The sequence below is a fragment of the Protopterus annectens genome, chromosome 16.part0, assembly GCF_019279795.1.
Source record: "Protopterus annectens isolate FY-2018-M chromosome 16.part0, PAN1.0, whole genome shotgun sequence".
Taxonomy (NCBI): domain Eukaryota; kingdom Metazoa; phylum Chordata; order Ceratodontiformes; family Protopteridae; genus Protopterus; species Protopterus annectens.
The window spans coordinates 878,991,859-879,015,768 of NC_056750.1; the positions used below are offsets into that span (position 1 = coordinate 878,991,859).

The following is a 23,910-nucleotide window of genomic DNA, read 5'->3' on the forward strand; positions in this document are numbered from 1 at the left end:
GTGGTGCATGAATCAGATGGAATAACCTCTGGATATGATTTTTAACACCCACTGGTTTGTTGGAACAGACTCCCACTCTGTTGGGTGTAACGAAAGATGGCCCCGACTGCCTCCAGAGATGAGCCCTCAGGGTTGCTGCGTGGGTCTGTCTGAGAATGGTTCTTAAGACCCAAAGTTCTTCGGACCCCCCCCCCCGCCTCTGGGCCTGCATCTGTCATAACCCCCTCTGCCTCTGGGGGAAGAAGAGTCCTGAGTGTCCTGGGAGAACTGAGATTTCCGGAACCACATCTTTTTTGCCCCTTGTTGATTCCTGGAGAAGGATCTCTGAGGGGCGGAGAAGCGGATCCCGATGGCAGACAATGTCTTCCCGTCCTTCTCACTCTGGACTAGAATCTCACACATGGGATTCCCAAACAGGTAAGAGCCATCATAGGGAGCATTTGCAAAGGACACCTTAAAAGGTTCTGAGAATTGACATAGCTGAAGCCAGGCGTGGCGCCTCAAGGCAATGCCGGACCCGGCCGCCCTAGTGGCTTCTTCCATGGCATGGGAAAGGAGAAGCATGGATGTATTCATGACAGCTTTGAGAATGGCCATCTGTACAAAGATCATTTTCATGCTCTCTGCCGACGTGGGCTCTGGGGATGACTCAGCGACCTCCTTGACCAAGTCACACTAAAGTCAAACAAAATGCGCCATATAGTTCAGTGCCCTTATGAAAAGGTGACTGAAGCATAAAATAGCTTCCCCAGATGATCCATAGACAGTGACTCTCGGTCAGGAGGATGGACCATAGAGCTCTCCTGAGTGAGCTCTTTCTTGGTGGCAGCTGCCACCACCATAGCATCTACTGGGGACCCCTTACTCCAACTGACTCTGTCCTGTGGGTGGCTAAGGACTTCATCCTGTCTTTTCGGAATTAGCTCCACAGTGTCCGGTTCCTTCCATGCCCTAGATGTAATAAGGTCCACCAGTGGATCAGCAGGGGGGGGGGGACACCCAGGAGGTAGCTGGGCCCATGCCAAATGCCTCCAGGAACACAGACTCATCCGGGGTCAGTTTTTGGGTGGACCACCCCCCCTCTTTAGCATAGTATTTTCATGATGTCTCCAAAGGAGACATCCTGGGAGGTGACCTAGGGGAATCTTCCCTTTCTTCTAAGTTTGTGTAGTCTGTGAGGGACTCAGGGGAGGAGTCCAAATGCCTCCTTTTACACATGCGTTTGTGAGGGACCTCCTCAGTGGGAGTCTCTGTGGGCGACTTGCAAACTGGGGGTTGCTCCCTAATGGGTGCTCTCTGGGCCACATCAAGCACTGGCTGTCCCTGAAATGACAGAATGGTTGGAGCTGAACCTAGAACCAAGGTAGTCAGGGTGGATTCTGAAGAGGAGATGGTCAGAGGCCTCGACCCACTTGAGAGAAGCCTCTCCACAATGTCAAAGGCAGAGGGAGAGCAGACATCCTGGGGAACAAACAATGGAGCCACTCTCCTCAGATCTGATGGGGGAGTCAGAGCCGAGCCCACCGGAGCAGAGATACTGAGGGGAAGGATGCACTCTGACAAACTCGGAGCCGACAGCACTCCCTTTGATCCAATGCCAAGGCTACTGCTCTGAGAGCTCTGATCCGACCTGCTCAAGGCCATGGCCGGGGTCTAGGTACTAGGTACCATCTGGGCCAGCCCTCCGACCTAGAGTGCTCTCAGATCCAAGGACTCCGAAACCAAGGAACGGATTGGAGAAGGAGCGATGGGGGCAAAGAAGGGCTGAGAACTCCCCACTCTGGAGGGAGAGGGAGCTGGTAAGACACTAAAGAGGTTTTGCATTCTGGCCATAAATTCTACCCTAACCTCTCTCGCAATAAATTCAAATCAAAACCAAAAACTCAAAATATACTTCAGCTGATGACCTTCCAAGTGAATACCATAAAATGGCAGCAGATAGCATTGCCTACCCTGTCTTAATCTCTTTAAATAGGTCAGTCCAGGAATCCCACGTTCCCACTTTCTGGAACAAGGAGGAAATTCAACAGACATTACCAACATTAGACCTACAGCAATCTTATCCTCCTCTCCAAAATACTTGAAAAATGTATTCAAATACAATTGCTAAAACTATCTCCTGCAGAAAGAACTCCTATTTACCACACAATAAGGCTTCAGTCTTTCCCACAGTACTAAACACTGCACTTCAAACTTATACAGACACTGTCAATAAAGCTAGAGGTAATGTCAAATTAGTCTCCTCCTTATTTCTAGACTTGTCTAAAGCCTTTGACACAGTTTGTCATGGCAAGCTTCTACTTCAAATGCCCTCATTAGGTCTTTCTCAGCCCACACTTCTACTGTTCAAAAACTATCTATCCAATAGGTATCAATCAGTAAAACAGAAGTATAGTCCTGCTCCATACCTCCCAGTCACCAACAGTTTACCACAAGGATCTATCCTTGATCCCCTCCTCTTTAACATTCTTACCAACACCCTCCATACTCCAGAACTCCATACTCGCTCGCTTGCAGATCTGACAAATTACTCAGGAAGTTTTAACAGCAACTGAAACATGGTTTTCTAACTCACAACTCATACGCGACCCCCCAAATAAATAAAAATACTACTTTCAACAAAATCTCCCATGAAAAAACAAAATATAAAGTCCTCTCTGTTGATAACACAACCATTGAAGTCACTTCTCATAGTAAATTATTGGGTATGGCAGTGGACAATCTTTAGTTTGACCTGCATATACAAAACTGCATACGAAATCTCATCAAAAACAAGGGATACGTTATAGAGTCAAAACAATTTCTCACTCGCACAACTAAAACTACACTTACTACTTACGTCCGCCCCACACTTTTCAATGGTACTCCCAATCCTTGCTAACCTTCAGGCATCACAAAATCAAAACTTGAACAATACTATAAGAAAGTTGCAAGTACCCTTTCAAAACCCCCCACTATATAGCACTAAAAGGTCTAAATTGGTTGGAACTACCCTATCAATTAACACATACGCAGCTTCTTAACACCTACAAAATTATCTAGAATCCATCTGCTTTTCCAGCAGCAAACATTCTACACAACTATGTTCCTACTCGGTCAGTGATCCAATGACCAAAAACTCGTGTGTGTCCACAAACCTGTCACATCTGTTGGGGATTGTCTGTATTTGTACCATGTTACTAAGGCCTGGAACTCCTTTTCTCTATACCCTCCCTCTCATCTTTCAAAGCCAGACATCTTAGCCAAACGCTGGTTCTGTTCTTGCTCAACACCAGGATAAACTATATCTTTAAATGTGAACAAGTACCTATTCATATCTTTCATCTCCTTACTCTCTCTTCTTCACTCACTTCCTTACTTCTATCAGTTTCTCTTCCTCAGCTTTCTCTCTACATGTACCATAAGCCTGCTTTTCTCTCACTTAATATTGCAATTCCTGTTTGTATTTCACTAACTTGCCTTTAATTTCTCTATAAACTGGCTAAAATTTCTATACCTATTAAATCATGATTATATAACTTGTATCTATTCTTCAAAAGACAAAAAACAACTAGATAAAAAACAACAAAGCAAGGGTCTTCTCCAAAAACATTTTATAAATACACAGATATAAATACACAAGTAAAAGGAAGTGCTTTCGTACACAGCCAGTGTGTGAACTTCATCAGACAAAAGAATAAAGGCAAATGATTCAGTTTATAACCAAAAACCTAATCCTGACATCATCAACTCCATTAGTATTTAAAGAGCCAGCAAAACAAGTGTACATATATTATCTAAAACAATAGAGCCCATTGCTACCCCAGTTTTCTGAAGATAAGTCTCCATTAAATATAAGATAATTGTTCGATTGAGGAGGTACTCAAATCTATCTCCTCACCTAGGGCACCTTTTTAGAGTAAGGATTCCCTTACCCAACTAATGCCAAAGTCCTGTGGGATGACAGGATAAAGTTCCTAGACATCAATGGTAAAAAATGAATGATCAATGTTCTCTTAAGTATTTTGAAATTAAAATCTTTGGAAAGGTAAATTAGGTATTACATTTACATATGTATAATAATCTTTTTAGAGTAATAGTTTACCTATGGGTATATGTGTTATGTTTTGTTATATATTGTTTTAGATAATATATATACATTTGTATTTTTGTTGGCTCTATAAGTATTAATGGAGTTGATGAGGTCATGATTAGGTTTTTGGTTATAAACTGAATATTTTGCCTTTATTCTTTTGTCTGACGAAGTTCACACACTGGCTGTGTATGAAAGCACTTACTTTTACTTATGTATTTATATCTGTGTATTTATAAAACGTTTTTGGAGAAGACCCTTGCCTTTGTTGTTGTTTTTTTATCTTGTATCTACTCTTAACCAAGGTTTTCACTTTATATCTAATTTGGTATAGCTACTTAAAGTGTATTTGTTTTATGTATTATTTTTAAAGTCTATAAACGTATTGCACTTAAAATATTTTGTAATACTTTTGAGCTTTTCTCCTGGGGACTCCACTGAAAACAGGCTCCTACTCAGTCAGACTTTCCTGGTAATCAAATGTCAATAAATAAAGAAATGAAGGACTCAATCAATCAATCAATAAATAAATAAATAAAATAAAATTCCCTTCAGTGTAGGACAGAACTGATGCACAAGAAAACACATCTCAAGAAATAATGCTTTTTTATTGCTATAAGATTTAGTTATATGTAGGTAGCAGTATTTTTAATGGTGTTACTGTATTGTAAACCTACAAAAACCATACAGTGTGCAGCCTCTGTGAATAATGTGAGTGTACAAGCTTGACTCTGTGCCAGTACGGTGTAGTTCATACAAGCATGTATTTTAAAACTTTAAGGATGCTTTGGGAATGGTCTGCAATGAGAAAACATTAAAAATAAAGTCACATTGTGTGTATAAGAAGGTACTTCAGGGCAAATGTAACTTTCACAGGTCCTCCAAGCAAAATCGCTTCTGTTGAGGTGATTCAGTTCCAGTGGAACTACAATTTGCTATCAAGTGTCGGAGGCCTCCTTTCTGCCAATACCACCCCTTTCAGCAGCTTCTTACAGACAGTAATCAGACCAGCACTGACCCCACAGATGTCGGTTTATCCTGAGTCCACTCTGAAGCATACTAGTACCTATGTAAAACATAGGGACACACTATTATTTCAATTTAGTAGCAAAAATAAACCACAGGAATTCTCCTTCAAGTATACCCCAAGGTAACAAACAGGACTAAATTTTCTGTCCAATACTTTTTGAAATATTTCTGAAGGAGATGGCCGTCTATTATTTCAATAGAATCAAAACTGAAGGAAAATGGTGTCTCCTCAAGTTTCACTTCCATGGTGTTGGTCTGGCTATTCTGTTATAATTGACAGACCATCCCAGTCATCAAAGTCTCTATGACAGGCCATCCCAATCAGAGTCTCTATGACAGGAGCACATATTTTGCAATGATCAGTGGTGACAGAGCTGCATTACTGGGATAATAAACACTCTCTTCCTCTACACTTGGGTAACATTTCTGAAGAGGGACTCTCCTCTGGTGATATTCTACTATATTTGATTGCTTTTTAGACACAGCAAAATAGTATTTTGTGAACATGATATTGCAGTCCATGTATCTAAAGGGGCTGACGGAAAATACAGGGGATCCTGTCGATTAGCACGGCAACTATTTATCAGTAAGTATGGGCATAAATTCATATACTGCAGTTCTCATGAAGTACAAATAGATACACGGGCAAAAGTGCTTAACTATGTATAGTTTTAGTCATCAAGTTTGCATTTTCATGATTTTTATTCATTAAATTTTGCTTACTGGTGATGTTGTGAAGCAGTTCTTGTTTACGATCCCTACATGCCGGTGTTTTATTTTGGCTTGAATCTTTGTACAAGAAAAAAATCCTGGATACAACATTTTGCTTGAGGGCAGCAAAGGTTGTGATCTCAATACACGGTGGACCTTCATTAGTAAAGCATCTTCAGAACACTGCTTAACATCATAAAAGATGCTTGTAAAAATCAGCGCATACAAAGCGGACCACTTGCACTGGAAAATACTTATTATTCCTCTTCTGACTCCATTAGCTAAAAAGGCAATCTTTCATCAATACTTTCCTAGTCATCAAGGTTACGCCTTCATGCTGTTCCACATACCTCAGGCATCCATAGACTAGATAATTTATCCCAGTGCCTGAGATATATAGTTCTACCTACACTGCCTCAGGATGCCCATGACTTTCTATAGCAGTAGGTAATTCCAGGTTTGTGGACATGTACTCCTTTTCAATCTTTATGAATCCACCTCCTCAAACCCTGATCCTAAAACCACTTAAAGGCTGCCTTCTGTTTCAGTGCTGATGTTTTACTGCAAAACTGCTTTAAGCTTATCCTTGTACAAACCAAAACACAAACAAACAAAAATCAACTCCCTGTGTTGCATCTTATCCTTGTACAAACCAAAACACAAACAAAAATCAACTCCCTGTGTTTCATCTTATCCTTCTACAAACCAAAACACAAACAAAAATGAACTCTCTGTGTTGCATCTTATCCATGTACAAACCAAAACACAAACAAAAATCAACTCCCTGTGTTGCATCTTATCCTTGTACAAACCAAAACACAAACAAAAATCAACTCCCTGTGTTGCACATTTTGCTTACTTGTGCAATACATTTTTTTCAGAATCTCACTGTTAAAACAAAAATGCTGTACAATATGCTGTCCTATACATTCATATTAGGGCTGCAAATCAACAGGCCAGATAAGTTCAAATAACAAATATGACTGTAATTGCCACAATATAAAGAGAACACAGAGTTTACAGAAATGGCCATATTTATGTCATGATGTGTCCACTATATCATCATTCACTTTTGCCACAGTCATGTTCAGTATTAGATCTGTCCCAAGACAATCCAATATCCATTTTAAAGTGATGCTAACTGTTCAACATTTCTTTCTTGTAAAGTAACCAGTGCAACCTAGCTAAGATCATAGGACAAACTTAAAAATCATCAGTCATAGGGTGAAATCCTAGTTATGCAGAAATGCAAGTAGCCTCTCACACTGAAGCCTTCCTGATTGTATCCAGGATGCCTGTACCATTATACTGTTTTTTCTTACTCTGTACATTTGTATACCATTCTCATGTCACATATTAAAATATTTTCAAGACCAGTGTTGTTAATGCCAGCTTCATGGCATAGAGGGATAAAGCCCTGACTATTCCACTGGTGACCTAAAAATGAATGGCATCATTGGGTCCTGAAGGAGTTGGCAGGCGGTAATGGAAGTGAGTGGCCAATGTTTGCATTCCAATCCTGAGAGGAATAAGATGCTCGGGCTTGCCACATAGGTGAGACCTAGAGGGTACAATAAGGTATTGCACCTCATGGAATACACACCTAGCAAGCACACTCAGCTGAGTGCATTTCCACTGCTGAGCCAAGCAGAATCCAGCTTGCAGAGACAGGATTCCCATCAGATGACAGCCAAAAGTGCAACTCAGAAGAGCCAGTAATGGGGTACTCCACCAAGGAGAGGTTAGGCTGCCCCACAAGGAACAGCAACTTGGCCCACTCCCTACCACTCATTTCTCACTCTGGAATGTATGGGTTGATTGGGATCTCTGAGCAAGAACAAATAGGCCACAGGGTTCATGGCAAACCTTGGAATGCTGGTCTCCTGTCTCTGCAGAATTAGTGGACCACTGGGCAACATTAGATGAGCCATTGGCCATGTTTTGCCAGGGGGGGCAGTGTTGTCACTCAGTTAACATGTCTAGTATCTGGAGGCTTCAAGATGGTCACAATGTAACAAAACAGCAGGTGGAGCTACTGAGTTACTGGGCTCCAAACCAGGAGGCATCTTTAGAGGGAGGAGGGTGGGGCTGCAGCTCTACATCCTATGCTGAAGCTCTACCTGGCATATGCTGTCCATTCTGAGACTGCAAAGGGAAGTGCATCTTAGTACTTTAATTAAAAATCTCGGAATCTGCTGCATCTTGCAGAAATGGTTCAAGTCCGAAGAAATCTGATTTTAATAATGTGTCATCCTAATTAGGTCAGTTTATATAAAAAGTCAGAGCATCCTTGTAATCTGGGAAGGAAACATATTTACTGGTGCTACACTGGATAAATAAAAGAGCACAGACGGTACCATTTTGTGAGGAAAGAATGCTGCATCTCAGTATTAACACCTTGGGAGACAGGAGGATGAAAAACTAAATGTAACATTCAAGAGGAGTGAAACATGGGCAAGGGGTTACCTATCATTTCATATATAAAAAGAACATCTAGTGGCAAAAGTTGCCATAATCTGAAGCAAAAGAATATAACGAGCTGAGAATATGTAATTAGCAAATTCAAATAGAATAAACAATTTGAAGGCGCTCCATACTGACACATAGGAACTCACAGAAAACAAAAGGGTTGTGTCCTCCAAAAGCATAAAGTCAACCAGTGGAGTTCCTCGGCGAGCTGTGTTATTCAGATCACCATTTATCAAATGAGGATCTTTGGTTAACAAATGTTTACTGATGACTGTAAACTGGGAGTCGTCCTTAAGCCCCATCTGACATATGTGCACTCCAACAGGGGCTTACACTTGTCAATAGCTGGTGTACAAATTGGGAGTCATCCTGAAGCCCCGTCCGACATATGTGCACTCCAACAGGAGCTTACACTTGTCAGTAGCTGCTTTACAAAAAAATGGGCTCAAACTTAATGCGAAAAAATGCATTTGATAAGCATTCCTTAGCTCCAGATTATAGTATAAATAACATCTTTTCAAAATGAAAAGGTAGTGAGACACTTGGGTGGATAGCTCCCTTACATTTGAGCATCACACTGCAACAGTAGTTAAGAAATCCTTTTACCTTGCACTGTCATAGCAAAATGTACTTCTTCCAGATCAAAAGAAGTCCGCACCTCTTTGTACTCTGCACTGGTTTAGACCCATATTTGAGTACGTTGCCTCCTTTGGGATGTACTTTACTAAGCATATAAGAAAGCTGTGAAGGCCCCAGAGGTTTTTAACTATAAAGACTGTCAGCTTAGAAGACCAGAATTACCAAAAAAGCCTGGAGGTTTTATCTCTATACTCATCATCATACAGACTCCTTAGAAGGGGATCTGTGTCCTGCTTACAGGGCTATAAAGAACGCAGTAGTCCAAGATCTCTTATACCTGCATAAATCAGGTAGCTCAGGTAATACTACAGTCAGAGATCTAAATCTACTGCAACAAATAAGACAAGATGTAGGGGCAGATTTGTCATGCAGCAACACCCCCTACTCTGTAACAAACGTCCTCTCCAAGTTATACAGTGTGACATGCTGGGTGCCTTTAAAAAGGAGATGGACAGCTGAATGTGTGTTCATAAATTAACACTTTGTATGACTGGTCTGGACCTCCTTGAAAAGGGAAGAAAGGCTTAAGGGTGAGTACTGGCAATGCAGAAATGACCATGCAGCTCAGCTGTCTTGTAACTCCAATGACTATAAAAAGATGAAAGGAACAATGTAAATAATATTAAACCACTGAAATACTGGCAGTTAGTACAGATTATTAAGGCTATGAGGTACTAATGACCTACTACCTGTGGCAGAGGGTTTGATTCCCCTCAGCCTTCATTTACCTTCCGTGTGAGCTTGGGCAAGTCACTTAACCAGATAGTGCATTGGGACAATTGGCAATTTGATCTAGGCTCCTTAATGGTGTCCTCGACTACATGCCTAGTAACTACCTGTGAAAGAAACCTTGATTCTGAAAATAACAGGAACTGTACTCATGTGAGGAATGCTTCAAAACAGACAGGAGAAAGATCTCATATGACTGTATAGGTACAGTATGGAATGACATTAGCTATGTTAAGATAATCTGAAAATGAAAAAGGGTTACAGATCTTATCTGAAAATTAAAAAGGGTTACAGATCTTACTTTTTTCAAGGTATATGTTTCTGAATTTATCATCTGATTTCTACATCATAGGTTAAGTTAGTCCAGTGTTCAGTCCTAACATCTAGTTATCTCTTTAAATTTTGCATGTTCTTACTGTATTCGTATGGGTTTTCTTCGGATACTCCTATTAAAATATGCTGGTTGAGCTGGATTCTGGAAACTTCTCATATTCATATACTTTTGTCCTTGTGGCTCTGGTCATAGCAAAACGAGGTCTAAAAGGGACTGTTTAACTTATCTAACGAATAAAAGGCGAATACATCTTGGCAAAGTATTTTTAATACAGCACTCAAAACGCTCAGAATAAAGAGCCTTACGAGGAACTAGACTTACCCACTGAAACCATCGTTTCATAGTTCTGCACCATCACCTCTCTGTAAAGCTCCTTGTCTTCTTTTCTTAATATCTTCCACTCCGCTTCTGAGAAAATGACAGTAACATCCTCAAAGGTTTCTGGAACCTGTAAAATACAAGTCATCTGGTGTTTTATTGCAAGCGACAGAAAAACTATAATTGTTCAGGCTGAATAATTAGCATGTCTTAACCAGACCCTAGTTATTACGAGACTTACAGTGATTACATCAGACATTATAACAGTCAATGACCATTTACTCTGGATTAGTAAATGGCTGAACATCATTCAACAGATTTGAAGAGTACCACCACCAGACACAAAAAATTATCTTTTAACTGTAACACAAATTGAAAAGGAAAAGAAAGTTAATATAATAATCTAGAGTCACATGGATGGTTGAGCTAATAAACTAAAACAGCAAAGTCCCTACACTTAAAAGAGGGTAAGTACATACTTGTGGAGTATCTATGCCACTGATTTCAAATTTCTCTTACCCCTAGGTTGCTCTGGACTTTGATATAGAAATGATGGAGGAGGTTAAGCAGAGGTTAAGTACTGGTCACTCAGCTTATGAGGTGAACTGGCAGTTGGACAGGAGTGGGTGCTATGAGGTCAGACAGCCAAACTTTAGAGGGCCAGGCACATGCTGTACATTTGCTGGCTGACATGTTAAGGTAGAGTAGAAAGAGCAGAAATTTGTATTCCCCACTTGTGCACAAAAGGATATTTGAATTCTCTGTTAGAATTTCTCTCCCACCCATCTCCCTCCTTCAAAAATCTATGTTCTGTAAGGAGAGCATGCAGCACCAATAAAAGGCCCATATTAAGGAAAAGCAGTGCATTTAGGATTGGATGACCTAAATGAAGGTGCAGGAAACAGGAGAAGAGTCTAGGAGGGTGGTGGGGAGCAGTGGAAGCATGGCTTGGGAGGGGGACTTGGGAGCAGGGTTAACACCTAGTAAGGGTGTCTTATCTATCACCAAGTGCAAAGTGTCCTCTGATAGAAGTCGACAAGTGAAAACTTGCCAAGACACAAGTAGATGTGTACATATGTGACTTGGGAAACAAGAAGGACAAGAACCAGGAAAAAATACACCCAGTTTTTTGAGGATGACTAGTGTGGGCATACATATAACATACGTGCACAAGCACCTAGGTCCTTATCCCAAAGTGGATGAGGTCTGTGAAATTCCAAATCACTTGTACCAGGGACACAGGCTGACGGACAACTGACACAGTGGAGTAAGGCTGTGATCTGTGAAGGCGGTGGTTTCGGTGGTCTTGGGTTGGATTCCTTCAGTCACAGACTGCCGACTTTGTGCCTGATACTGACTAATACTGACATGCACAGCAGAGGAGGATTGTACACCCACACAATGGTTCCCACTGCCTAGCTATTAGGGTGTGCACTGGGAATTAGCAAGCTCTCAGGCATCTGTGCCTTGAGCTCGTACAATCAGCATGTTGAACATATAGTCATCTGCACTTGGCAGTTACACTGTGGCGAGTCGAATTGTGGGAGCTTATAGATGAAACTACTTAGAAAGGTTAAAAAGCTAAAGAAAGGTAGGTGAAGACTACATAAAAGATAAAAAGCTTTGGGGAGTTAAATGGAAAGCTATAAGAAATAGTCCAGAACAGCAGATATTGTGCAAGTGGGAAAAGTACCTACAGTGAAGGAGATTACTGTGTGACTTAGATTAATGGAAGGCTTACAGAATAGTAAAGCAAATTAAATTTGTGGGTCACTGATGCAGAATAATATAGCTGGCAGACAAAGGACATAACTATAAAGGGAGATGGTACTACAGGATAGGAACAATAGTTTTGGGAGGGGTAATCCAAAAAAAGCATCCATTAAGATAAGAAGGTAACTACCTTGGTGAATAATTGCAGCACAATGGTTTGTGTTGGGAGGTGTGAGGGGAAAGAGAAAGGCAATTGTAGGTACATGTAATCCATCCATCCATCCATCCATCCATCCATCCATCCATCCATCCATCCATCCATCCTCTTTTCCACTAATTTTTCCACATCAGATCAGGGTGTCATATCAAAGGTGACAATCTAGAGCCAATACTCACTCTGAAGAATGGCTAGCCCTGCTGTGGTTGTACTATACCACATAGGTGTGCTTGCACACATACACACACCTACAGCCAGTTTAGGGTGTCCAAGACACCTACTGCATGTCTTTGGAATGTAGGAGGAAACCAGACACCCGGTGGAAACCCACACAAACACAGGGAGGATATGCAGACTCTGCGCAGAAGGCATCGCAGCTCAGAATCAATCCAGAGAACTTTCTGCTGTGAAACAACAACGTACCTGCTGTGCCCCTGTGCCATCTATGGTTCTATACCTTTAATGTAAAAAACACACGGAAGAAATGAACTCTGTGGGCTAATAGCCTTCCCAGCTTAAGTGCTGTACCACTTTCATTTATTATTCCTTACCCATGTGTTCACTGCTTGTTCACGTGTACAATGATGATGAACAGAATGCTGTTTTTGCTCTGGTGTTTAATAGCAGTAACCCAGCTGTTGAATGACTCTATGCATTGCCAGCAATGCTGTATATAAACAGGAAAGAAATGAAACATATGTAAATGAAAACGAAGAAGCAGGATAATATCCCTTTGAAGAGTGCTTCTATAAATGGTTTATGGTTTCTGATAGAATACACATGCAATCCCAGCTAGAACCCTTAGGAAGATGGAACAGAAAGAGACTGAAACAGCAAAAGGAAGTCACTGCTCTGTAGTGTGGATGTTAGTTCTAGAACACTAGTACATGTATAAACATCCTGTCACTGCTCTGTAGTGTGGATGTTAGTTCTAGAACACTAGTACATGCATAAACATCCTGTCACTGCTCTGTAGTGTGGATGTTAGTTCTAGAACACTAGTACATGCATAAACATCCTGTCACTGCTCTGTAGTGTGGATGTTAGTTCTAGAACACTAGTACATGCATAAACATCCTGTCACTGCTCTGTAGTGTGGATGTTAGTTCTAGAGCACTAGTACATGCATAAACATCCTGTCACTGCTCTGTAGTGTGGATGTTAGTTCTAGAACACTACAGTACACGTATAAACATCCTGTCACTGCTCTGTAGTGTGGATGTTAGTTCTAGAACACTACAGTACATGCATAAACATCCTGTCACCGCTCTGTAGTGTGGATGTTAGTTCTAGAACACTAGTACATGCATAAACATCCTGTCACTGCTCTGTAGTGTGGATGTTAGTTCTAGAACACTAGTACATGCATAAACATCCTGTCTCTGCTCTGTAGTGTGGATGTTAGTTCTAGAACACTACAGTACACGCATAAACATCCTTCTGATGTGAAGAAGGAAACCACAGGAGATTTCCATATGGTTTAAAAACAATTTGCACTCTTGAAGTGTAATGATTACTTAAATAAAAATGAAAATGAAACTCCATGCAAACTTGCTAAACAAGTGTAAAATATCAAGATAATTTCTTGGCTAATCCAAGCCCTACCTTTTGCGCTATACAACAGTCAAACATGCACCTAAGTTCTCGGGACTGGTGAACAATGAGGACATTCAACATTCACAGGATCACATGAGGTTTGTCTAGCGAAGTTCAACCTGTGTTCCCAAGGGTGTCTGGTTCAAGCAGACAAAATCAGCACCAATTACCCCCCGTCCAAGAGGGACACAGGTGAAACCCCAGGGATGAGTTTCCAGTTACCCATCCAATTGTCCAAAGTATGCTTGAATAGGGCCAACAAGAGGCTTTGTTTTACATGAACAGGAAGCATATTCCAAAGGTGGGGCAACCTCTGTGAGGTAAATCTATCTTTCCAGCAAGTTCTGTTGATGCCACATACCAGGTTAAGGTCCTTTAAGTGAGTGACTCGTGTCATTTGACTTGTGAATGTACAGCATTTCCATTAAAGTTAGAGATTGCTCTATAAGCAAAGCACAGGTTGCCTCTGAGCAGTCTGTATGACACACATAAAGTAACAATGATTTCAGTTTGCCCGCATAACACAGATCTTGAAAACCTTGAATTCTCTTTGTAAGGAACTTTTGTGGTCTTACCATTTGCTGCAGGTGTTTGGAAAGGAACATATCAAAGGTAGTGTTGTACTCTATTATTGGCCTGATAAGGGAAGAGTATAGGGGGTTATAACCTCTTTTTCTGGAGGCAATGCCCTTACGTATGAGATGAACAATATAAAATGCTCTTCTTACCACTGTGGGGACATGGTGATCGACGTTAAGGTTGCTGTTGATCTGTCCAGATCTTTCACCACTGACTGTGTGCTTAGGGTATTGCTGTAGTTTGCAGAACCATCACTCTTGCCAAAGGGGATGATAATGCATTTTTTACATTAAGTTTAAGATCATGACTTTGGCACCAGTCATTAGACTGCATAAGACCTTCTTGCAGAATGTTGACATCGCTAAAGGTTTCAAGATGGCTCCCAGTTTGCAGTCATCAAAAAAACTTTGTCTGCCACAGTCCTTTAGTTTTAGCCTGTACTTCTGAGAAGTAGATTCCAAACAGAAAGGGTCCTACAACTGAGCCCTGTGGAACCCACTGGTTAAAGGTCTGCTGGAGGAAGTGGAGTCTGCTATTTTGACTGTATGAGTTCTACCAGTGAGCCAGTTTGCAACCCAACTGACAATATATGGGTTGATACCCAAATAAGAGAGTTTATCAATGATGCCTGAGTGGGACACTGTGTCAAAGGCCTTGGCTTAATCTAGGTATGCCTTATGCACAAATTTGCCCTCGTCTAGGGCTTTGGTGACTGTCTCGAAGTCCACCAAATTTAAGAGGCATAATCTCCCTTTGATAAAGCCAAACTGGGTGGGGTTGAACATTTGGAGATTTCTTATATTTTTGTTAATAAGGTCCATTATGATTTGTTACATGGCCTTGCAGATAAGGCTGGTCAGGCTAATAGGTCTACAGTTCCCGGGGTCTGTGGATGCATCCCCTTTCTGCAAAGGTGTGATGGTAGCCATTTTCCATTCCACTGGGATGAAGCCAGTGCTTAGGCTGTGAATGAAAAGCGTGCCCAGTGGTGATGCCAATTCCTGTTTTAACCCATGTAGAATACAGCCCGGGATGTTGTCTGGTCCCATAGAGGCTGTCTTTTTGGCCTTGGAGAGGGCATTTAGGGGACCTGCTCCTTGGAGATACTAGGTGAGGGACAGGTGTTAGGGATGCTTTGGAGTATATGTGGCTGGGACAGGGGAGTGATGTTTTCACTGAACCTGTCAGCCAGCAGGTTTGCTAAACTCTGGTTAGTATGGGTAAAAAAAGGCAGAAATGATCTTGTAATTATCCCAGCTAAAATAAATCTGTCAGTGATGCTAGTATGGACTGGTACAATGCCCAAAGAGGAAAAAACGAAGATAGGATACTGAGTGACTGACGTAACTGTACTTTCCCTTGCACAAGTGATATTTACTTCCTCCTTAGGGTTTTAGCCTTTGAAGCCAAACTGCATGTACAAAGCTGTGCACATGCGCTGCAACTTTGCAGTCACATTATAGACAGTGTAAATTCTATCCCCTTTTTACAAGCATGTTTTTCTTCTTTAACTCATTCAAGCCTGTAATGTTTTTGTTTGTATACTTCCAGATAACATCCATAACTCCCTGGCTTCCTTAATTAAGTGACTTACTGATTAATAGTCGCATTAAAAACAGCAGGGTGTAAGTAATAAAATTACACTAAGATTGTTAACTTAGAATGTCCTACTGTGGAAAATCACCAATTGCAACGTGTTATTTATATGTTCATATTTACATTCATATTTTCAAACCTGAGGGGAGCCAGATGTTACTGAAGGGCACGGTGGGTGACAGAAAATATATATTGTCAATGTCCACTTAAAGAACACCATATTAAAGACATTGATATTTGCTTGCAGTTTCTGAAGACATGAAGTAATTCCATATGCATTTGCAATTTCCACTGCCAAGTGGCTTACAATTGATTGACTGGCATCAGATAAAAACTTAGATATTGTTGAAGAAGGCTGCCAGTGATGTCTGTGCTGTAAATTGCACATTGTGGGATTATTATTCTATGTAGTTAAGCATATTTATTCATATTTCCCTTAATGGTTCAATAAACAAATCCTCAGAAAGGAATTTCTTGCTCTCATATGGAAACTTGTCTGGCTAACAAAAGTGTTTGTCTAGGTTGTACAGTTTCTAAGATATGGCAATTTTGTGAAACGATGGAAAAATATTCTGGGTTTGCGTGCATAGTAATATATTATAGCATTGATAGCAAGATGGAATGCACTGACTGCTATCATTTAAATATGACATTTTACTAATGTTTCACTTGACAAAATATTTACGTTTGTCTTAAGCTTTTTAACTTGAATTTTCAGAAAATGCTCTTGAATAGAAGAAGGAATGAAGGCTGCTAGAGGTGTGATGGTCCACAGTTTAGAAGTATTAATGAGTTAATTATAAATAAAAAAACAAATCAGGCACTTACAATTCATCAGTGTTACCCTGCATATATCTGTAACATAGGCACGTATTATTGCTCTATAAATTCTTCCTACACCAAAAATTCCATACATTTTTTTATCAAGTGGGTATTTTTCCATTGTAAACAAATTAGCATTTCCTCTCCTTACACCAAACACTTGTCATAACTTACTAGCACTATAGTCACGGTGTTGTCATAACTTACTAGCACTATAGTCACGGTGTTGTCATAACTTACTAGCACTATAGTCACAGTGTTGTCATAACTTACTAGCACTATAGTCACAGTGTTGTCATAACTTACTATCACTATAGTCACGGTGTTGTCATAACTTACTAGCACTACAGTCACAGTGTTGTCATAACTTACTAGCACTATAGTCACGGTGTTGTCATAACTTACTAGCACTATAGTCACGGTGTTGTCATAACTTACTAGCGCTATAGTCACGGTGTTGTCATAACTTACTAGCCTTATAGTCACGGTGTTGTCATAACTTACTAGCACTATAGTCACGGTGTTGTCATAACTTACTAGCACTATAGTCATGGTGTTGTCATAACTTACTAGCACTATAGTCACGGTGTTGTCATAACTTACTAGCACTATAGTCACGGTGTTGTCATAACTTACTAGCACTATAGTCATGGTGTTGTCATAACTTACTAGCACTACAGTCATGGTGTAGTGCTTATCGTCACTGGTAATCCAATCCATGTATGGCCTCTCTGCTTTCAGAAAGATTATTGTCTTGTTCTCAGAAGTTTAACAATGCTTTAAGAATGTTTTCATTTACTTTCTAAGAGCTGTATGTTAAACTTCAGGATACAGACAGACGGTATTCAATAAAGGCATTGGCTATTGCACAGCTGGGCAGTATTCAGTATAGGCACTGGTTACCCATCATATCCAACAGAAAACACCACTATCATTAACTTGTGAAATTTACACCGATTTGCTTCAATAAGCCTGTTGCATACATATTCAGGATTGTCATTACCTTGGCCTTTGGCCAAAAATTATTCTTTGGTAAAACTTTCCATCAGACTTTTGCTTAAATTTTTCTTTCCTATACTTTATTTTCAGTCTGTTATCTAGCATCTCCTTAAACCACATGGACCAATTCTGTTATTTTTAAAGATTTTAATAGAATTAGATTTTTTTTGTGGACTGGGATTCACATACAGTGTGCACACTACACAAAGCTGCCCATATGTCTTTGTGTAGTGCACAAAGGGATCTGGAGCTTTAGACCCCACATAGCTGAATAGAACAACTATGCAGTATTCAGCAGTGGCAGTTTTAGAAGCTGCATGTAGTCCAGGGCTGTGGCCTGTTTATGTTCTATCACTGAACAGCCAGACGTACTGGTCTGTAAGGGACGTTGCACAATACTCAATTCATAGACACCTGCACTACCCAAGCAGTGCAATATCTGAAATGCATACACCTATGCATTTCAGTGGGAGAATCTGAGCAGTTCAAAGTGCGACAGCTTCACAGGTTCTCCCTGCTCAGACTGCAGATCCAGATAAGCAGTGTAGTGCAATGTAATGTACTGTATGTGAGAGGTGGGACAATGTACAAGTCATTTGTGTGAACGCTTTTGGTAGAGTACTCCTTGTGAGGGCATGGATGTATGCACCTGGCACCCACTGCCCAGAGTGATGTCTGGCTAGTGTACATGGGGAGAACATAGATGCAGAGACTGCTGGCACTAGATATGGGCACATCCATCTGTGTATGTATGTGTATGCAAGCCTGTATGGGTGGGTCTGTGAGTGGAAGGGGGCTTTTGCACTTTTGTTTTATGTTGATAGTGTCTGCGGATACTTACTTGCATGGGATGGTAGAGTGCTCACATAAGCAGTTGTCCACAGTGCTCATTTGAATGATTCATACTCAGGAAAATCCCATTTTAATGGGATCCAAACATTTTTGTACAAATCAAGCACACTAAATTACATAAGTGAGACTCGTTTCTTTGCAGACTATCACTTACATGAAGCTTGACTATGAATGCTAGCCATGGTCTATGATTACTACACATTAAGTAATGTTCACCCTTATAAATGATGGATTTTTGATACAAGATCCTTCTGTATTTTAAATAAAAGCACTTCCTCTGATTCATCCCGCTGTAGCCATTGCTTAGGATCTTCCTTAGCCATCTTATTTTTATGTAACTACTAGCTAACATGCCTAGATCCTCGTTAGCCCTGTTTCCACCACTTTAATTTTAACCTTCATATTAAGTAACACATAGGCCAGGACCTCTGGACCATTAGAACTTTTTATCAGTCAATTTGTACAACAAAGAACTGATCTTCAGAAAGTGCATGGAAGTTCCCAGTGTTTAAAAAACACAACAAAAGTATAAGAAAATAAATAAAATAGTGAAATAGACATTTTTAAAAACAAAATAACCCTTTAACAAAACCAGTAACTTAAACTGATGAGAAATAAAAGCCTTAGTATATGTACCATTTTATATAAACTCTAAATTGTAACAAAGCACGCAACTTCAAAACTTTATAAATACAACCAAGGAAGCTTAATACACCTCTTTACTTCTTTTTTTCGGACTTATTTTTCTTTTTTCCGTTTCTAACCCTTTTTCCTCCTGACTTTTCTTTATCTTGTCCTTCTTGTGTGTCAGAATACCTCTCCTCTTTCACCACTTCCCAACAGTTCATAAACATTCTCTTCCTGAATAACATTTCCCTAACATTTAACTCCAGTTCTTCTAAATTTTTATATGAACATCTTCTCTGTTTTCTACCAGATTATCTACCTTCTGTTCTTTGTTGTTACTTTCACTGTCTTCTTCAGCTATTCTTTCATCCGATAACAAAGGACAATCAAACCAAAAATGTCCATAGGCATTATATTTACTACACTTTGGTTCCCAATATTAGCTGTTTGCCCCTTCTCTCACATTGTCTGCATCTTTTTTTCCCTCACAGTCCTGTACTAAATACCTTTCATCCCCACAAAAAAAGGAGATTTGTCCGCCCCCAAAATCTCCCACTTCCTGTCTCTTTTCCTCTTTCGCTTCCTCTCTTTCCATTAACACGTATTACATTTTGAACAAACTGCATCTTCCCATCACATTTAATGTTAGTAACACAACCAAACTCACACATTTCTTTCAAGTGCTCTCTTTATACAAGCACACTTCTTTACAACAGGTAAGAAAATGATCGCCTCAAGAGCGTCGGTGTCACCAGATCTCAACTGCACATTCATTTTCTTTTTAAAGTCGCAGTCCACAACACCAAGCCAGCTAAATAAATAAATAAAAGTCCTTTCATAGCGAAGTCTCTTGTTTTCTTACCTACTTCAGACATACATTTTTCTAATAAAGCAAAAGGTTTAAAAGTCACTTTGTGAATGGGATTTTATGCCTTTTATACTAAATCCTAAAGGCAAGATTACATTATCCGGAACACAAAATCTCTTTAAACAAAAAAGTCAGTCTTTTGTTTTTTTTTTCAGACTTTTTAGTTCTGAGTTTCTTACTTACACTTCATTGCTGTACACTTATTGCTGTTACCACATCTGCTTGTCTTCCTGTTCTTACAGGCAGAACCATAGCTGGCTCAGCCAATGCCGTGTGCCGGTACCATGAACCAGCTTATTACAGGTCCACCCCCCAAGTTCTTCCATTGAAGAGAAAAAAAGAAGAAATTCCTTCTATTGCCACACCAACCAGGTGTCCAGATGTACAACATGCCCGCTCTTTCCTCCCCAAGAATTCAGGTCCTGTTTCTGTGCCCTATCCTGATCTTCCTCCCCTTTTATTAATAAAGAAAGAGAGAGAGAGAGAGAGAGAGAGAGAGAGAGAGACAGAGAGAAGAATTTCTTCTTATAAAATGTAGCAAAGTGCTTGCTACAGTTTAGACCATACACAACGCTACACCGCTCAGGTTTGACCGCAAATGCAATACTGGCTTTTAAAAGTGACATTGCATTAGATATCAGGATCAGCTGATAGTGTACCCCCCAACACTTTGTACCCAGGGCAGTTGCCCCTCTCACCCTGCCCTAGCTGCACCACTGCTTACGGCATCAACATAAGATTTTTGTTACACCCTGTTGCTGATCTGTGCCCACATAAATAGTTATTTCACCAGCCAAACACACATCAGTGTTTTCTCCTCCTTTAGTGCCAAAATCTACTGTTTTTCATTGAAAATGTATTTTTTCTGCTTTCACAACCATAACTCAAACAACTACTTCTCCATATTGGACTTATCACAACCAATTCAGAAACAGTCACCTGGTACCATCTAGTGTTTGTGATGCAAAACATCAAGACAAAACAGTAGGGGTAGTTCCACAGTACACTGGCTAAATTTGCCCTGGTCAATATGACTATCACCGGAGATCCACCTCGAAAAAAAGGTAGGTGGCCTAGTGGAGTAGCCTGGTTAACAAGGGATAAACAAATAAATGCTGAGAACAACTCCTGAGAGATCACACTAATTATGTAGATTGTCCAAAATGATCCCAAGGTCAACAGTGTCAAATGCCACTACAATTCAAAGAGGACCACAGTAAGTTGGTTCGACTGATCTCTAATCAATATATTACCCATACCCCTTGTGAGGGGAGATTTAGCACCATGTCTGGAATGAAGCAGTTCACAGCTATATTCCTTGAAATGAGAGTCAAGCATAGCATGTATGATTTTTTTTCTGCTGATAAATGGAGGGTGTGAGATGAAGTGCTAATTATCAAGATCATCAGGATCCAATACATTTTTTTTTTAACAACTTAGATAACTAATGCCTCCTGTAACACGCATTGAAAAACCATGGACTTAGGAAAAGGAACAAAGATCCAATATAGAAAGGAACTAAGGCCTTCTGGCAAGCGACTGCTGACCAGGCTGGACACAGATCTTTTCCACACATGGTTTGGTGACTGGTGCAGCCCTAAAGGAACAATTCCAGTAATTGAATAAACAAACTTCATGTCTGCAACAGGTGACAGAACCACCATCCAAATAAATGCAAATCACTATTCAGGTAAATGCCAAGCCCTGGGAGCACATTAGGGAATGTGACCATCCTGATGAAGGCAAACAGAAAAAAAAGTGAGCATCAAGTTCATATTCTTCAGATGTCAACACTTTCTGTGTTGCAAAACAGAGGTCTCCTGAAAGGAACTGTCTTCCTTTTAGGTATTTCTGACATGTACTGTGCATAAGGTTCATTCAGCCTACACTTATCCTCTAAAAGGTGAGCAGGTCATCATTTGCACTCATGGCTTCACTCAGTCCTTCTTAAAGCACAGAGCACAGCCCAGAATCAAACCTAGAATCATACGCCACTAGAAGAATAAGGCATGCATGAACTGGAGTAAGATCATGTACTTAAAAGGCAAAGGCTGAAATGTAAACCAAGTTCATGCTGATCATGTCATTACACGTCATTAGAAGCTGGCGCACTCATCCCATGATGACATTACTTGAATTCTTGTACTACACTTTCTAAAGAACTGGGGGGCTACAGTCCACAAAGCACAACTACAAATCAGGCCAAGTAATGATCAGACCATGAGACCAGGCCTAGCAACAACTCAGAGGTTATCACACACAACTGGAAAACCAAGTCCATAGTATGTCCAGAATGATACATTATGGTGGTAACCACCTGAGCAAACCCTAATCCGCTAATAATACATACGAATTCTTTTACAACAGTCACAGAATCCACATCAACGTGAACATGAAAAAAAGCCAGTTTGAGTTACACAAGACAGAGATAACAAGGAAGTTAGTAATGTTTTGAAAGAACACCCTTACACAAATGAGTGGATGGTACATAGCTACTTGCAGTATGTTCCTCTGACAGTGACATATTTAAAGGAGCTGATGCCTAATCTAGTTACTGTGCTCAACTACAGAATCAGCTGATAACAAAGCTACACCTTTCCTGATCCCTCGATCCTATCTGTCAGTGGGTGGTCAGTAATGGAGAACTGGGGGCACTGGTGCTGCCAACTAAGGACCAAAGTTATCATCAGATCAAGTCTCTACTACATATACATGACATTAACAATCCTCAGCAAGTCAAAGGGAATCCCAGCCTTGCTAAAGGAGACCTTACATTACAATACAGTGCTCAGATTAGGCCCATTGGGAGTATGGGAATCCCAGCCTTGCTAAAGGAGACCTTATGTTACAATACAGTGCTCGGAATAGGCCCATTGGGAGTATGGGAATCCCAGCCTTGCTAAAGGAGACCTTATGTTACAATACAGTGCTCAGAATAGGCCCATTGGGAGTATACATCCTTCATAACTTCTTTAGATGGTCATCTAGAACAATGGGTACATTACCAATAAAAAAGGATGGTAAGCTAGGGGATGCCACCCCCCAAAATGGGATCTGATTATTACTATCAATACCTCATTTTTCCACACACAAGCCCATGAAGGTGTGTTTCCAGTGAATTCCCCTATGCCTCCTAAGGAGATGATTCTTCTGCACATATAACAAGTTATATCTATGAACCCTGACAGTTCAAAAGAGGTTAGGAGCCTTAAGTAGATCCCTGCTGTAAAGAAATTAAGTTATACACTAAAGCAAAGTAAAACTACAGGAATATAAACTATGAGCAAACCAGCAAATGAAATAAATTGAACACAATAAAGAATAAATGAATATAATAGTTCCTTGTTGCAAGTGAAATAAAGTAGACAGACAGAAATCAAATGAGGTCTGAAGTCTGGATTCAAAACATGAAAGGCAATAAAATGCTTAGTTTTCTAGGCTTTAGTATGAACTAGGGTCCATATGGTAGAACAGCTTCTTAGTAACACCTAGAAATACAGGTTTCTAGCTACGCTACACTAGTCCAGAACAAATGATACCGGACACAAAGTTTAAACAACTCCAAAAAGCTCAAGGAACACGGAATGCACTGTAAAGTCATAATTACACCATAAAAACAGACTGTAAATGCATAAGGAACTCTGATTAATGAGCCCAATTGAAATAATAATTGAAATAGCTGTAAGCTTGAGATAATTTGAGATAATGGCATCTTTGCCATTCCAAAGACATGCATCTGG

General features: G+C 40.3%; 1 protein-coding gene across 1 annotated transcript in view; it reads right to left on the reverse strand.

Annotated features, from left to right (window-relative positions):
- Positions 1-23,910, reverse strand: part of LOC122790381 (gastrula zinc finger protein XlCGF26.1-like) — a 149,705-nt gene that overhangs the window by 77,462 nt on the left and 48,333 nt on the right. The window contains exon 3 of the mRNA XM_044057895.1: positions 10,305-10,431. Coding sequence (XP_043913830.1) covers positions 10,305-10,431 — 127 coding nt within the window. The remainder of the gene's footprint in view (positions 1-10,304; positions 10,432-23,910) is intronic.